Source organism: Cupressus sempervirens, chromosome 5, assembly GCF_028749045.1.
Source record: "Cupressus sempervirens isolate cs-2001-9-10 chromosome 5, ASM2874904v1, whole genome shotgun sequence".
Taxonomy (NCBI): domain Eukaryota; kingdom Viridiplantae; phylum Streptophyta; class Pinopsida; order Cupressales; family Cupressaceae; genus Cupressus; species Cupressus sempervirens.
The window spans coordinates 334,437,012-334,453,414 of NC_143122.1; the positions used below are offsets into that span (position 1 = coordinate 334,437,012).

Here is a 16,403-nt window from a genome sequence, read left to right on the forward strand (position 1 = left end):
ATGTCAGCTTCAATCTTTCTTCTTGATTGGTGTTCTCGCAATTAAAAGAATCTTGCTCATTTTATGTTTCTTTGTCTTGATTATGGTAAGGGCAAAATGGTTGTGTCAACAGTATTTCCTAGAGAGATATTTTAGTGCCCTCAAAATTGTTGTAAGTGCTCCATGTTGCTTCTGCTATCTCTACATATGTTATCTTCTCAACCCCTATCGTTTTTCATCTCCTTTAGCATTTTCTTTTTCTTTATCGCCATCAGCTCTCTGCTGTCTCAGTCTTGGTATTTTGGTCTTGTTATGAGGACAGGTCTTTATGTCATTTTAATTCATGCTGAATTGCATCATTTTGATGTCTCTCAGTTGGCAGGAGTTTTAGTATTAACTATGTGCCATTTTGGCCTTCTCTCAGCAGAAGATACTATTAATGATCATTTGTCATTTCAATTCGGAAATGTTTTCTTCAAGACTCTTCTCTAAGTTAGTTCTCTTAATTTATTTATTTTTCTTATCGTGGCTCATGTTTTATGTATTGTTGATTGGGCCTTGACCGTGCATCAACATCCATCTAGCATCTTCATTCACTTCAGTCAACCGTTTGTATTGAAGTTGACAATGCTTGTCGTATTCATTGCTTCATTTCGAGTACTGATTTGTTTTTAGTGTTTATGTTACCACGCTCTATTTTTGTAACTGATGATGCTTGGTATGGATGTATCTCTTCATCACTCAACTATCATCAATATGTTTCAATAATTCATGCCCAGTATGTTGTTTTGAGATCCCGAGCAATTCATGTTTGGTAATCGTCTTTCTTTAAAGGATTAGGCATATGTGTGACTCATGTGCAGCATGTGCATGATTCAAGTCTGGTAATCTTTGTAATCGTGTGACTATTATGGTTCAAAGACTGGGGGTGGTTGGTTTATATTTTTTATGGCAGCTCTTCCATAAAAGTTCATTCTCTTTGTGATTTTTGATTGCTCTCGTCAGCATAATTTTTTTTTGATTCATGAAAGGTATTAAACTATAAAGGTCTAAATGCGAAAAGTCATTCTTCTAGTGATTCTTAAGTGATAACAATCTTGATGAAGGATAAAAATTATCTTGATTTTTTGTGTTGATTGATCATTCTTGTGGTTGTATTTTATATATAAAACAATTTTTTTTCCTTTGAAGCCTATTTTGTTCTCTATGCCCTATTTTTTGCATTCTCAACCATTTCCTTGGTAACCTTCTTCCTTCAGACATAATTTTCCTTATTGCATTATTTGTTTGTGGCTTCAACAATGATCTCTTCCGGATTTGTGATGGCATTTCTTCATTTGTAAACCTTCATTTTTTAGCCGGTCGGATTTCTTCAAAACCCTTTGGTTGTTTTGTCGAATTGAAATTTTGATTGTAATTTCTTGGAATGTTTTATCAAGAGCTTTTCTGGATCTCTCATATTATTAAATATGTTGAAGGGGATTATTTTGTGCACCAAATTCTAAAATTAGAGTCCTGATCTTATATCATTACTTTAGTTATGAGTTTGTGTATTGTGATATAGGAAGGCAATACTTTGTTTGCACTCATACAACTCTGATCAATGTCTGATTATGAAGCTTTGAAAGTTTAGCAGTGACAGTTATTTTAATTTTAGTTTCAGAAACGTAATAGAAGGTTTGTCTTTCGGTTGTTTTCCTTGCGATTTTATTATTTATGTTCTAATATATTTTTGCCTTCTTGGGTTTCATGTCAATAATGATTTGGCATCATCTCTGCTGAGCCTACATGAAAGTCCATGAAAAAGATAAGTATTCAATAACTAAATAAATGGAAACAGTGTTTTCTTTTTAGCATTGATCTCTAGATATATTTTTATGATAGATTGATTTTATTAATCTCTCTTAGTTGCAAGATGCAATGACATGAGGATGTTGCTTTGATGATACATATTCAGAGGGAGATGTTTCAGCTTCAGAGGGAGTTTACATCAACCATCTTATTGTGGTGTACAAAGTTGTCCCTGCTGATAGGGAGTCTCTGTTAAGAGAGAATCTTAGTTATTAATGATTTCTTCTCTGCGAGAGAACTTCGAGGTGAAAACCCTTGTTCCACCCTCCACAAGTAGGTATGGTGGATCCACCCTCTACGCTCAAGCATGATGGAAATGCATTCTTCTCTAGGAGAAGTTTGAGGAGAAGTTCCCTGGACCACCCTCTCCGTTGAGACATGGTGAAAATGCATCCTTCTCTAGGAAAAGTTTGAGGTGAAATCCCTTGGACCATCTTTTGTGCTAAGGCATAGTGGAAATGCATTCTTCTTTGGGAGAAGTTTGAAGTAAAAGCCCTTGGACTACCCTCTGCGAGAAGGCATGGTGGAAGTCATGAATGTGACTCCATCACTTTAACTTTATGTGCTTACAAGAGGCATGGTGGAAATGCATTCTTCTTTGGGAGAAGTTTGAAGTAAAATCCCTTGGACCACCCTCTGTAAGAAGGCATGATGGAAGTCACATGTGTGACTCCATCACTTTAACTTTATGTGCTTATGAAGTAACTATGGTGAATTATGTTATGTTGAGATAACATGTGTTTAATGAATTTATTATTATCATTTTTCATTGCAGCTATGTGTACCTTCCTTACTAAAGATCTCTCTCTTGCTAAGAGGAAGTGTTGAAGATTGTAGCTGCAATAGAGATCTTTATTTCTATTTTTTTATGAAAAAAATATATAATAGTTATGAGAGTTATGGTCATCTTCAGCTGAAAGATACATTTATTTGAAATAATATTATATAAAGAGACGTGTCATACATCATGCGTAGAGGCATGCATATGGAAATATGAAGAGTTTTATATTTGAAAATTGAAGAGACCTTTAATCGTGTAATGAAGTATTGATTTTTCTAAGGATCCCTGCAGATGTAATACCATTGTCATGATGTCTGGTATGTGTGTTCCAAATGCAACATCCTCTTAGATTTATATTGTGAATAGGTAATGAACAGACATGTCCCTTCATGCGACATGTCTATTTGATAATTAGATAATTAATATATTTAATCATATATATAATTTTCTCTCATAAATTTATGTCTCAATTATATCTCATATAATTATATATATGTTTATCCGACAAACGCTATCAAACATCAACACTCCTTCTTAGCTAGGGAGGATAAGCACAAGACATATATTACACCATTAGTAATATTAGGAATGACAAAATTTACAGATATCTCATTTGATATCTCAGAAGATTTTCACTATTTGATATCACATTCAATATCATGAGTATTGGTCCTCCAGAATATCAACACATGATATTCACTGAGCACTCAAATAAGGTTTGACATCACAACTGATATCAAGAGGATTGGCCTCCTAGAATATCAATGATATTCACCAAGTACTCAAAAGGTTTTGATATCACATCTAATATCAAGAGTATTTACCTCCAAGAATATCAATGATATTCACCAACTACTCAAAAGGTTTTGATATCACATCTGATATCAAGAGAATTGGCCTCCCAGGATATCAATGATATTCACCAACTACTCAAAAGGTTTTGATATCACATCTGAATCAAGAGTATCGGCCTCCTAGGATATCAATGCTATTCACCAAGTACTCAAAAGGTTTTGATATCACATTTGATATCAAGAGTATTGGCCTCCCAGATTGTTGAGATGCAATACATTCACCATATACTCAATTTGTTTGATCTCATAATACAAGTTATAGTAAGATCGTCACCTTATAGAAACTTTTGCGAATACAAGTGGTAATCACTTGAAATTCGTCACTTCCTCATGATGTACATAGGGGGTAGGCCCATTAAAGTCATACAGTCACACATAAGTGCTTGTGAACTCCCTCTAAAAATCAATCATCCAACCTCCTCAACGAAAGTTGTCTTTAATGAGTTGTCATTCTCCCTCTGAACCCAATATGATCAAGATCTTCAAAGATCAATTGAAACATATCATCTATCTGCTCTGATGTGTTGAACTCCATTTTTTCTTGTCTTTTAATTTGGTTGGTACCCAAAGCCTTACTCTTTTTGTTTAGTTTTACCTTTTAATATTCCCATATATCACAATGGGCTTCTTATATTAATACGCTCCATTGAAGATTTGCTTGGTGGTCTTTTATTATTTTGACTTCCTCTTTATCATGCGTCCTAAGTGCTTGTGACTTGGTCGTCTCTTATTTGTGATTTAATCATAGATGTCCTCTTATCCTATCTCAAGGCGATAGTTGTTGATGAGTATTGGACTCCAAATGATAAGGTATTTGAATCAAATATTTCCTAATAATCTAGTCGTCCAAGATGATATGCCTTACTATGTTGTCTCTGCAATCATTGTAATCTGACCATACTATTATTCCATTAACATTCACCTTACACAAATGGTTAGTTTGGATATTTGTTGATGTCCCAAGAGGGTTCTCTATACTTTCTCCAATAAATATTATTATTTTCATTTCCCAAGAAAATGGGCGATGATGGATATTTACAGTAGGTCATTTTGTGTCCTTTTGAGTGACTTCTCTTTCTCTTCCCCAATCTTGGAACAGTTGACCTACACTCTATTCCATCCCGCCAAAAAAGGGCATTGTGGTATGGACTTCTTCATTGTTTTCGTCCCATGTCCTCTATACACTATGTGGATGCCAGGTGCAAGGTTTGAGATTACAAAAGACAGTCGACCTTAATCCTTCTATGTGGAGTATATGTTCTCGTTTTCAACATAAGCCCTCCTCATTTTTGATATCTTGTTACTACTTATGTATTCATTGTCCTTTAAGGAATGTGCCCAGCAATGTGGGCTCGCCTCTCTTTGTTTCCTTCTAACCTCCCACTCATTCCTTGACCAAACGATCAGTTACTTTATATTAGTTATCATTGTGTTGTAAGGGGCCTTTTAAGATATTTATCTTCTCTCTGTATTCATTTCCTGATTGATGTCAATAGTTCAATGTCGATACCTTCACGTTAACCACTCATTTGACCCCACGTCCTCTGCTACATTTACCTTTTTTATCATTTGCCTTGAACTATTGTTAGTCCATCTTATCGTGCACTTTGTCAAACTTGGGATTTTCTTTATGGCTATTGTGATTTGATTTTTGCTTTCTTGCATATACATTAATATGTATTGTCCAATCTCTGTCATTTTTTCCAAATGTTTTAGTATATTCTCCATTTTTTTCTCCATGGTTTGTTGATACATTTGCAACTTGGCTCTGATACCATGTTGATTTTTCTAAGGATCATTGCAGATGTAATAGCACTGCCATGATATCTGGTATGTGTGTTCCAAATGCAACATCCTCTTAGATTTATATTGAGAATAGGTAATGAATAGACATGTCCCTTCATGAGACATGTCTATTTGATAATCAGATAATTAATATATTTAATCATATATATATATATATATATATATATATATATATATATATATATATATATATATATATATATATATATATATATATATATATATATCGTATATTTATATCTCAATTATATCTCATATAATTATATATGTTTATCTGACAAAAGCTATCAAACATCAACATGAAGAGTCTCTCGATTCTCTATATATATTGTATCAAGTCAAAAGCATTGTGCTCGAACGTTCTTTATGATCGATAAAAGATATATTTTCATGGTGTGGCTGGGTTTTTCCCTTCAAGTGGAAGGGTTTTGCCAAAATAACTTATTGTGTCTTGTGTGCTTTCTTTCTCCTTTGTTCTTTTTGTTGTTTATATAATTTTTTGGGCTAAACCTTAACAAACATTGTGAAAAAATTACTTAAACTACTCAAGGGTGTTGCAATAACACATACTCAGAAAAAAAAAATACAATTTGTGAATAATCATTTATAATTAGCAAACAACAAATAGGGTTTGTAACAAAACAAAATCCATGCTTTGTTCCAAAACAAGATATAGGGTGTGTATCTTTGGTTCAAAGAAAATGTTGGATTTATTCTTTCTTTGATGTAGTACAATAGAATATGGAGGAAGAACTGAGATGTAAAACGACAATGCAATCAAGCTTGAAATCAAATGCAAACTCCTTTCAATCAAAACTTGACACCTCTTAATGCACCAAATGTGAGAATATAGCTACACAAATGTTATTTGATGATGGTTTTTTACAATGCACTCTTATTTATCCCCATGGCTCTCTTTTCCCCTCCTATTTTTCCAACAAGTTGAAATGAAATGACTTTTAGGGTTGTACAAGAAAGATAAGTGAAAGAAACCAAGCTTCAACTTCCTTTTTAATGTTTTGTTTAACTTTCACATATGTTGTCATCGGTCACATCTCTCCATCAAGACTCGCTTGAAACCGGTGAGTTCGGTGAGTTGCCAAAACTCGTTAAGTCTTGTCGAGACTTGACTTAGTCCAAACCCAAGTCCCATAGGCTCGTCGACACTCGATAATCCAAGGCTAATCTTGGAGCTATACACACACACACACACACACACACACACATATATATATATGAATTTTAATTGTAGTTTGAGACAATAATCTACATACATTCTATCTCATAATTCCTCTATATGCTAATCATGTTGAGCTGACCATGTCTCCCCATATCTCATTTTTCATCTCTAGAACATTGACAAGAATGATAGGAGTAAACTAAGAAAATTACATGACTTATATCTCCATTAATTTTCTTAGGGTTATAGCTAAATTCATTGTGCATTCTAATTGAATGCTTCAACACATATTAGCTTTCAGACATTTAAGTTGTCTGTTTCACAACATATTTAACAAATATAATCGACAATTCTCAACTAACACATCTAGGTAGAGTAAAAAATTGAAGGAATTTGTCATTGAAATTTTGTGGTTGTGAGCTAGCTATTCAAATTGTTTTTATTATGAGTCAAACAAGTTTTGAAGGTCCCAAAATTTTTTACATCCAGATTTTGAGGGGATCTGCAAAGTGATAGAGCATAACCAAAGAGAACCACGCAATCAGCAAACCATCAGCAGCCTAAGAGATTCTAACTATTCAAAATATTCTTCTAAACATGGAAATCACTGATGTTTTTAATCCTACCATTTCTCATTGAGGCATTATATATCACAGCTTACATTGCTGACTTTTGTTTGATACAAATTTATCAAGGTTTTGGTATCCTTATTGGCTTGTGGTAGAATACTAGATTCCTGCTCTAATGTGGATTTCCTGGCATTTTCCCTTTGTCAGAGTTTTTTTGAAAATTAGCAGAGTTCAACTAAAAACTTTCAAATATTTCAACCAATTGGGAAAGTTTGTGGCAGAAATATAGTAAACTAACCTCCAGTATTGAGGAAAAAACATAAACGGTGCTCATTCACAGAAAATTGGTATAATGTTAAAAATAATGTCTCTGCTTGTTATGAACAAGCAAAAGTCTAATAAATACAAAGGAAAATGAAGTTCTATGACATTTCAGGATTCCAATTTTATCATTTATAACTAATCAAACATACTGCAGTATAAAAAGGTATCAAACTGAATTATCATGAGTTGTTATCTTGTGTAGAAAACTGAAAATCAAAAAATAAGAAATGTTTTTTTTTTACCTCTGGCAATGGTCCTGGAGCATAAGAATCATCGTCTTCTGCAATAACTAAAATCTCATCCCCCTCCCTTAGTACATAATCATCATCAGGATTCAATAATATATTTCCACCACCCTTGGCAACTTTAACTCCACAAGGAATTGCATCAGGAAAGGAAATAAGAACATCTTCAAATTGCATGCCATCCAGCTCTGGCCATCTTTTTATATAAAATTCAGCACCTTCAAACCCAAGAACATTTTCCCAAATCTGGAGCCAAAATGACATGCCAATTACTCCCCAATATTTATACCAAAGTGTATCACTGGAAATTTTATCTTTTTTAACAAAGAAAAATACAAAAGAACCTTGTTTACAGAGATTAGGACAAATAATTTCAATATGATCTCCACTTGCATGTTCCAAGTTCATTTTGTTTAATGTCATTTCAAAATTCATTAAAGCCAAAAAAGGTAACCATAATATTAGAACTTATTTCAACAATTCAGTTATTCAAAAACAGCAAAAACTTCAATGACAAAAACTGTTTAGAATATATTAACCAGCCATTATTTTAAAGCATAAGATTTTAATATCAAGGGAGAACATGTCAGAAGCAATTTTGACTTAATTTTGTAAATAAAAAATTATTGTACAATGTATATGTGATAGCAACTACATAAAAATCAAATCAGCAAAGAATACCTGCACGACCAAATAAGCAATATTGAATAGGAGTATCTGTCATCAAAAGAGTCTTAAGCCAAAATGGATCTCACCACTATTTTATCTTGCTTCAGAATCAAGCTTCAAAATAGAGAATTTGAAAATAATTGCCCTAAACCTTGTCCAGCCAACACACAAGAAATGCAAAACCTTGTCTCTTTGTCATAGACACAGAGCCAATTATTCTACATAATAAAGGAATGTGAACCTCATCAAGAAAAGACACATTAAATGTAAAGATTTCATTTTTTATTAAATTACAATTTGGCAGGTTCCTAGACACATGTTCAGGCAATCTGCCTTAGGGCAAAGCGCCAGCAAGAATATAAGTTCAAACTCCATCAGGAAAGAAAATAGAACAACATGCAGTTCAGGTCTATATCTACACCATGCAAAACACAAATAGATTTATATTGAATTAAAATGTCAATTTCCAAAGAGTAATCTCGAGTGACATCAGCCTATTTTATTCCCATAGGTTAAAGCTGTAAAGGGGAATAATTTAATTTAATTATTTAATATTATCCAACAAAACATATTTCATGGGTAATATTATTTATTTTATTTGATAAAAAATTATAAAGTAACTTAAGTAAAATATTTAAGGGATATTAATAAAGTCACTTTATGGAAAATTAAAAGTGTGGAATTTGAAAAGTTCTCCAAGAGGCTTCTAAGGGTCAATATAGAAGTACATTTTGAGGGCTCATTTCACATGCTTGAATTGTTTCCTTCCTTTAGGATTTTGGAGAGCTTCTGTGGAGCTAGAAAACAGTTATAGGATAAACTGAAACAAGAGATATTGATGGTGTTTCAGTTTATGCAAAAAAAACATGCTTTTCAGTCAATGCATGTACTCTCATCTCAGAATGCTGAAATCCTGCAATAACAATGGCATCAAATCAATCTGAAAACAAGCTCTCCAAAACTTATTTCATTGCATATTAGCAAGGAACATTACATGAAACATATTAAATCACATTCCATTTCAGAATTATGTCATATAAAAGTGCTCATCTTCGAGAGAAACTTATCTGAAGCAAAGCTCAAATATAGGATATTGGAATATTTTCAGTATTTTTGTTTAAAGTGTACTACCTCCATACAACATCGGCCTTTTCAATCAATTGAATGGCCTCTAATTATTACTTAATGAAGAACATGGAATCAGACAAGAAGCATGTGAGATTGGCAGAATCACGTGTGCATAACAATCCATGACTATGTAAGTTAGGAAGAAGCATAAAAATATATGACTAAACATAATCAAAAAATTAAATAAGTATATGCACCTTAAATGATATTCAATAATTACCTTTACTAATTCATGTGCTTATACTTTTAGGGAATGCATTGGGACAGACATGTCTATCATCAATATCATCCCCCCTAGCCCACTCTTCTGTAATGACTTGCTGACCACCGGTTCTGATACACAACCTGCTCTGCCTAGTGGACAGCTGATTCAATGTTTGGAATGGCCTTTGTACAGTTGTAATTGTGGGTGGTTGTGTGTACTCGCAGATTTATTCAATGAATAGTACTCCAAGGGCATTAACAAAGACACAGATATATATATATAAAACATAACTTGATTCACAGTTGAATCCATGCAAATAAGAGAAAGGGAGGAAAACTCTTCACAAATACAAGAGCACAGTAATCTTGTACCCACCTGGACTACACAGTTCCTCCTCTTTACACTGTCAGGTCATCCTCTTGACTTACTGCAGTGGTGGCGCATAATCTGCTCATCCAATGCTGGGCACAATTTCCATATGGTAACCTTCCCTACGCCATGGGAGTATATATATAACTTGTAACGCAATCTGGCAGCCCTCTTTCTACTATATATATATGCAACTAGCAAGTGTTGGAGGGGAGTTTGCAAATATTTTGCTAAAATAGTTGGCAGCATCTCTACTAATATGCTCATCCAATGCTGGGCACAATTTCCATATGGTAACCTTCCCTATGCCATGGGAGTATATATATAAATTGTAACGCAATCCGGCGGCCCCCTTTCTACTATATAGATATAGATATAGATGTAGATATAGATATAGATATAGATATATTGGAAGGGAGTTTGCAAATATTTTGCTAATATAGTTGGTGGCATCTCTACTAATATGCTCATCCAATGCTGGGCACAATTTCCATAAGGTAACCTTCCCTACGCCATGGGAATATATATATAACTTGTAACGCAATCTAGCGGCCCTCTTTCTACTATATAGATAATTGTGGTAACCTTCCCTACACCAAGTTAGATGTCAAGAGCCAGAAACTCATGCTTGTTGGATATAGTAGTCTTCACAAAGCCTACCACTTGATTGACACTAAGACATCTCGTCTCCTGTACAATCATGATGTAATCTTTAATAAGCAACGAGGACCATTCATGCTTGTTTCTCTTGTTCCTGATCTAGCAGACCAGCCTATGAAGGCTCATGATTTGGGAGTTAGACTTTCATCAACTCCACCTGATGGGAGGGCTCCAGTAGCTCCAGTAGCTCCAATTATCCCACTAATCCCTATATAGACACCTCCAGCTTCTCCTGCAGGATCACCCAGATTTGTAGATGCTTCGCCTGAGTTTGATCTAGATTCTTCAAATGAGAAACCTAATCATAAAGCATCTCCTAATACTAATATTGGTCATTTTCCTCTCCGACCTAGGTGGTGGACTAAAACACTTGTTGATCTATGTGGTGATGAGCTCATTGATGGGAGAATTGCTCGGAAAAAGGGCAAACCTAAGCATTCTGTTAACTTAGCTCTCATGGCCAACATTCTCAACGTCTAGGTATTGTTATGAGGAGACCTTTGCCCCTACTGTAAAGATGAGCACAATTAGATTAGTCATAGCCATGGCAGCACAGTTTGGCTGGAAGGTCCATCAGATGGACATCAAGAATGCTTTCCTGAATGTTGATCTCCACAAAGAGGTCTACATGACGCAACCTCTTGGTTTCAAGGTTGCCGATAAAGAACACAAGTTCTCAGATTAGTGAAAGCTCTCTATCGCTTGAAGCAAGCCCCTCAGGCATGGTAAATGAAAATTGATAAGTACCTCAATGATCAAGGCTTCTAGAGGAGTTCTTCACACTCAAATTTGCACATCGAGACTACTAACTGTTGTCGGTAAAGTTATAAAATAGCCGACGGGTAGATTAGCATGTTGTCGGTGAAGTTATAAAATAGCCGACAGGTAGATTAGCATTTGAAAGGACGCGTGACGATTGAGTCACCCCTTCGAAATGGTATATGCACACCGTCTGAAATGGACTTTGGATCAGGGTTGTAATCATCATTGGAAGCACTATGTAATCTCTTCGGCATATATGCGAATAATAAAGGGAGTACTACTATGTTACATGTTCTCGTCTATTGTCTGTATGCATTAAACTATTTACCCCATACGGTAAACACTAACAGTGACATCATCCTTCTAGTTATTTATGTGGATGATTTGATCATCACTAGCATTTCAAAATCTTTGATTTAGGGAATCTAACAAAGTTTATGGCAATCTTTTGATATTATTGACCTTGGACTCATGCATTATTGCCTCAGTGTTGAGGTTTGGCAACAGTCTTCTAGTATATTCATCTCTCAATCAAAATATGTCAAGGCTCTGTTAGACAAATTCTATATGCAGGATTGCAAACCTACATCTACACCCATGGAGAAAGGTCTCAAGTTATCAACCAAGTCTGATTCTCCTCCCATTAATGATACTACATACAGTCGATTCGTAGCTAGCTTCATCTGCCTCTCTGCTACTAGGCCTAATATCAACTTCGCAGTCAACTACATCTCCCGCTTTATGACAACCCCCAAGCTTGATCATTGGATGGCAGCAAAGCATGTGCTTCGTTATATGAAGGGCACTTCAGATTATGGACTTTTTTACTCTCGGAGATCTAATCCTAGACTCAGTGGGTTCAACTATTCAGATTGGGCAGGCTTTGTTGACGATAAAAAGTCTATTGAGAAATTTAGCCTCATAATGAATTGAAGCAAATTGCATATGTAATATATGTTAATATATGTGTGAGTTGATGAATTTTTGTTGATATCTGTAAATATCACATTGAGATGATATATCTCCATATGCTTGAGAGCATATTGTGTTCCATAACAAATCCTTCCTAGCTAAGAGGGAGTGTTAAGATTATAGCTTTAGTCGGATTGATTTAATCTTAAGATGCAATGTTGAAACTTGATACATACATACATACATATATATCTACTACACATATATATAATATTATAAATATATATTATATTATATATATATAATAAATTATACATATAGATATAAATCATATGTTATATTCTGATTAATATTATTAATATATATTAACTAATAATGCTTAATCATAAAGACATGTCTTTTCATGAGACATGTTTCCTACTCTTATATTTATAAGAGTTTGGGATTTGCATTTGAAAAGTTATGGTGTCTGGCAAGATCCGGCCCAAAGAACCATAACAACTTTCATGGTGTTCGGCAAAATCCGGTCCGAAGAACCATGATAAGTTGGTTATCAAGGTGTCCGGCAAAATGTGGCTCGAAGAACCATGATAACACTTGCTCCTAGACATCCAACACATTTTGGTGCTACAAGTTAATGTAGCATATCTAGGAGATAGGTCAAACTATTGATAAGATTGTCACCTTACAATAGTTACCTTTTGTTCATTATCATAACTTCTGACACTCCTAGACAGCAACTTAATGTAGTTTGTTCTAATAACAGGTCCAGCTATTGATAAGATCGTCACCTTTCATGACATAATCACAACAACATCATGTAGTAGCTCACATGATATCCATCATGAACCAAGTCAAAGGGTGGACCCACCATAGCTACTACTAGAGGCTGGAACAAATGTTTTCACCTTAGACTTCTTATAGAGAAGAATACATTACAATTAAACTTAGAGCTTCTCCTCATAGAGAAGATATCATTTACAAAGGATTGCACCTCAAAATTTTCCCTCTAAACATCGATCCTGGGAAGTGAGGTCCTCCAGTTACTTCCTCAGAAGCTCTCTTCACCCAAAGATGCATGTTGAACTCACTCTAAATCTGATATCAATCTTTTGATTTTCTAGTGATAAGTCGATACTTCTTCATGATGCACTTAAGAGTAAGCCCATCAAAATTATGTAGTCACACACATGTATTTCTAGACTCCTTCTGAGTATCAATCTTCTAAGTTCCTGCATTGCCTTCGAAGAAGCGTCATACTCCCTATTAATATAAAAGAATCTCATAATCTTAATCATTAAAGATGTTTGCTTCAAAAACCTCATTTTATCCATCTTGACCATCAAGGTCTTTGGAGCTACTATCATTCTACAGAAAATCTAGTAGCATGTGTAAAATACCAACTCCCTTTTCCTGTAAGAACATCCTCAAAAAAAGGAAAAGATCAAGGTTAATAGCTAGTATGTATAGAAACACAAAAAGATAAATGTAATACTCAAATATATGAAATACTTATCTACACTTAAACATTATTGATACAAGTTGCTCTAGTAAGGGTCCATATGCAACAAATCATAGAATCGTTTCCATATAAGCATTTGTCAAACAATGGGAATGAAACATTGATAATTATTCCCCCAACATTGTAGAATTCCCACTCTTAAAATTTCACTCTAATGTCCCTAATAAGGTGGTTACTTGATTTTCCTTAAAATAGGACCATTTTATCTTTTCTATAACTTGTAATAACACTTGTAGATTTTTATTGATTAACTCCTGCAGCTATGGTGCCTATCTCCCCTCTAATTCTAAATCCAAGGTTCCTCCTTGGTGACACCACTCATATCTTCTCAAAGATGAATCAAGAACTTCAACATACCAAGGAACCATTCAATTTTCATAAAGAATATGCATGTCCTTCATCTAAGTCAAGCTTCTCACTCTACAATCCAAGATAGTACTCAATTAGATTGCGAACATGAACCCTTTTTACACCATACATTTCACAGACAAGATAGGCATATAATATTCCTGTTTACCATCAACATATGTATCATCAATTTCAAAGTCTTTATAAACTGAACAAAATAGAGACTTTACTGACTCAACCTGAGAGGAACTCTTGTTTCTGTAACAGACCCTCCATATACTCTAGTTCTTGGTTACTAGATTTTGAGACATTTTCTCGACCTTTCCTTAACGCAATTAATTCCACCATTTACCATATAAAATCCCTCAAACATTATGGACAAAGTTGATGTTTCTTCACTCCTTCACTGGTCAGATGATGACAGTCAGCGGTGGCCCTTCAGTAATGCCAATGTTCTTGGACTTGTAACTCTCCGTTTAAAAGTCCCCTCGGTCCAACATACACTTATCTTCCAAACATGGATGACACCCATAACACCTATCTCTGCTTTATTATCACTAAGACAATCAAACAACACTTGACTGTCTTTCCAATATATTGATAGGTCAAAATTATTATTGCCAAATCTTCATGTATTATCGTCTTCTAACATTTGCAGTCTGGCTCTGATACCATGTTAATTGTTTGGATCTTTGCAAATGTAATAACATTGTCGTTATAATTGATATTTTTCAAATGCAAATCCCAAACTCTTTTATAAGAGTAGGAGACTTGTCTCATGAAGAGACATGTCTTTACTATTAATCATTATTAGTTAATATATTAACAATATAAATCACAATAAAACATATGATTTATATATATGTATAATATATTATATAAATATAATATAATATGTGTGTATGTGTACATATATATATTATATAATATCTATTTATATATATATATATGTGTGTGTGTGTGTGTGTGTAGTATAATTATAATAACATATATATGTATGTATCAACATTGCATCTTAAGATTAAATCAATCTGACTGAAGCTATAATATTAAAAAAGTCAACTTATGAATGTGTTTCAGTTTGGGATCCGATGTGGTCAAGTACACCAATAAGAAGCAGCAAGCAGTTTCTCTCTCCTCTATAGAGGCCGAATACAGAGGAACAGTCAAGGCAGGTTGTGAAGTTGTTTGGCTTTGTCGAATGCTTGGGGATATGCAGATGTCACCAACAGGATAGACCACTTTGTTTGTTGAAAATGAAGAAGGTTAACAAATTAGCACAAAATCCAATCTTCTGAACAAACCAAGCATGTGGATGTTCATTGTCACTACATATGACAGCTAGTTGAAGACTGGACAATAGACTTGCAGTAAGTTCCTACTATGGATCAGACTACAAACATTCTCACCAAGCCTCTTGGTCCTGATAAGTTTGTTTAATTCATAGGACAGCTTGGTGTTGTGGATAGATTAACCATTAAGGGAAGGCATTACAATAATAGATAGCTTCTATTATTAGTTAATGGTTATCTATTTGTAATCTATTGTAAAATATTTGAACGTTTCTAATATTAGTAGTCTATATTAACTATTAACATTCTTTAAGCTGTCATTTAGCTAGAATAGAATATTTCTATTCTTTACGATTATTTCCTAAGGAAACGTTGTTCAATTTTTTTGTATATATTGACCTCTCGGTCTTTGTTAATATCAAGCAAATATTTACCAATTACTTCGTAATAGTCTTTTATGTTTTGTCTTCTCTATTACAAACCAAATCGTAGTGCATTGTATACAATTCTAATATACCGATTGGTATGCCCTTCTTTCTTTACAAGGCTATGCAATTTTGATATTGAATTTATGGTGAATGTGATTTGCAAAAGGTATTCTCAGACCTATGTCACTCAAGATCCCTATCCTCTATACCATTGGCTTGGGAAAGATGGAGTAGTCCAACAATGCAATCACCAAAACCTTTTAAGAGTAATGAGAACTAAATAACTCAAAAATAATTTCCGAACTGAATTTGATGGACCAAGTTTCTATGATGTTGCTTATACTACTATGTTCTCTTGGTAGATATTGAATTGACCATATAATACTATAGATGGTTTTATTATCTCATTTACTCAGAAGGGCAATATCAAACATAGAACATGATATATAATATCAGGCGCTGAATAATCCCACGCTTAATGTATTCTCTCTAATATCGATGTTGACTTTCTTCTATCAT

General features: G+C 34.1%; 1 protein-coding gene across 4 annotated transcripts in view; it reads right to left on the reverse strand.

The window, feature by feature from the left end:
- Positions 1–16,403, reverse strand: part of LOC149556057 (ion channel CASTOR-like) — a 211,934-nt gene that overhangs the window by 115,991 nt on the left and 79,540 nt on the right. For all 4 annotated transcript variants that reach the window (XM_089830189.1, XM_089830188.1, XM_089830186.1 and 1 more), the window contains exon 7: positions 7,587–7,835. In XM_089830189.1, the coding sequence (XP_089686315.1) occupies positions 7,587–7,835 (249 nt within the window). The remainder of the gene's footprint in view (positions 1–7,586; positions 7,836–16,403) is intronic.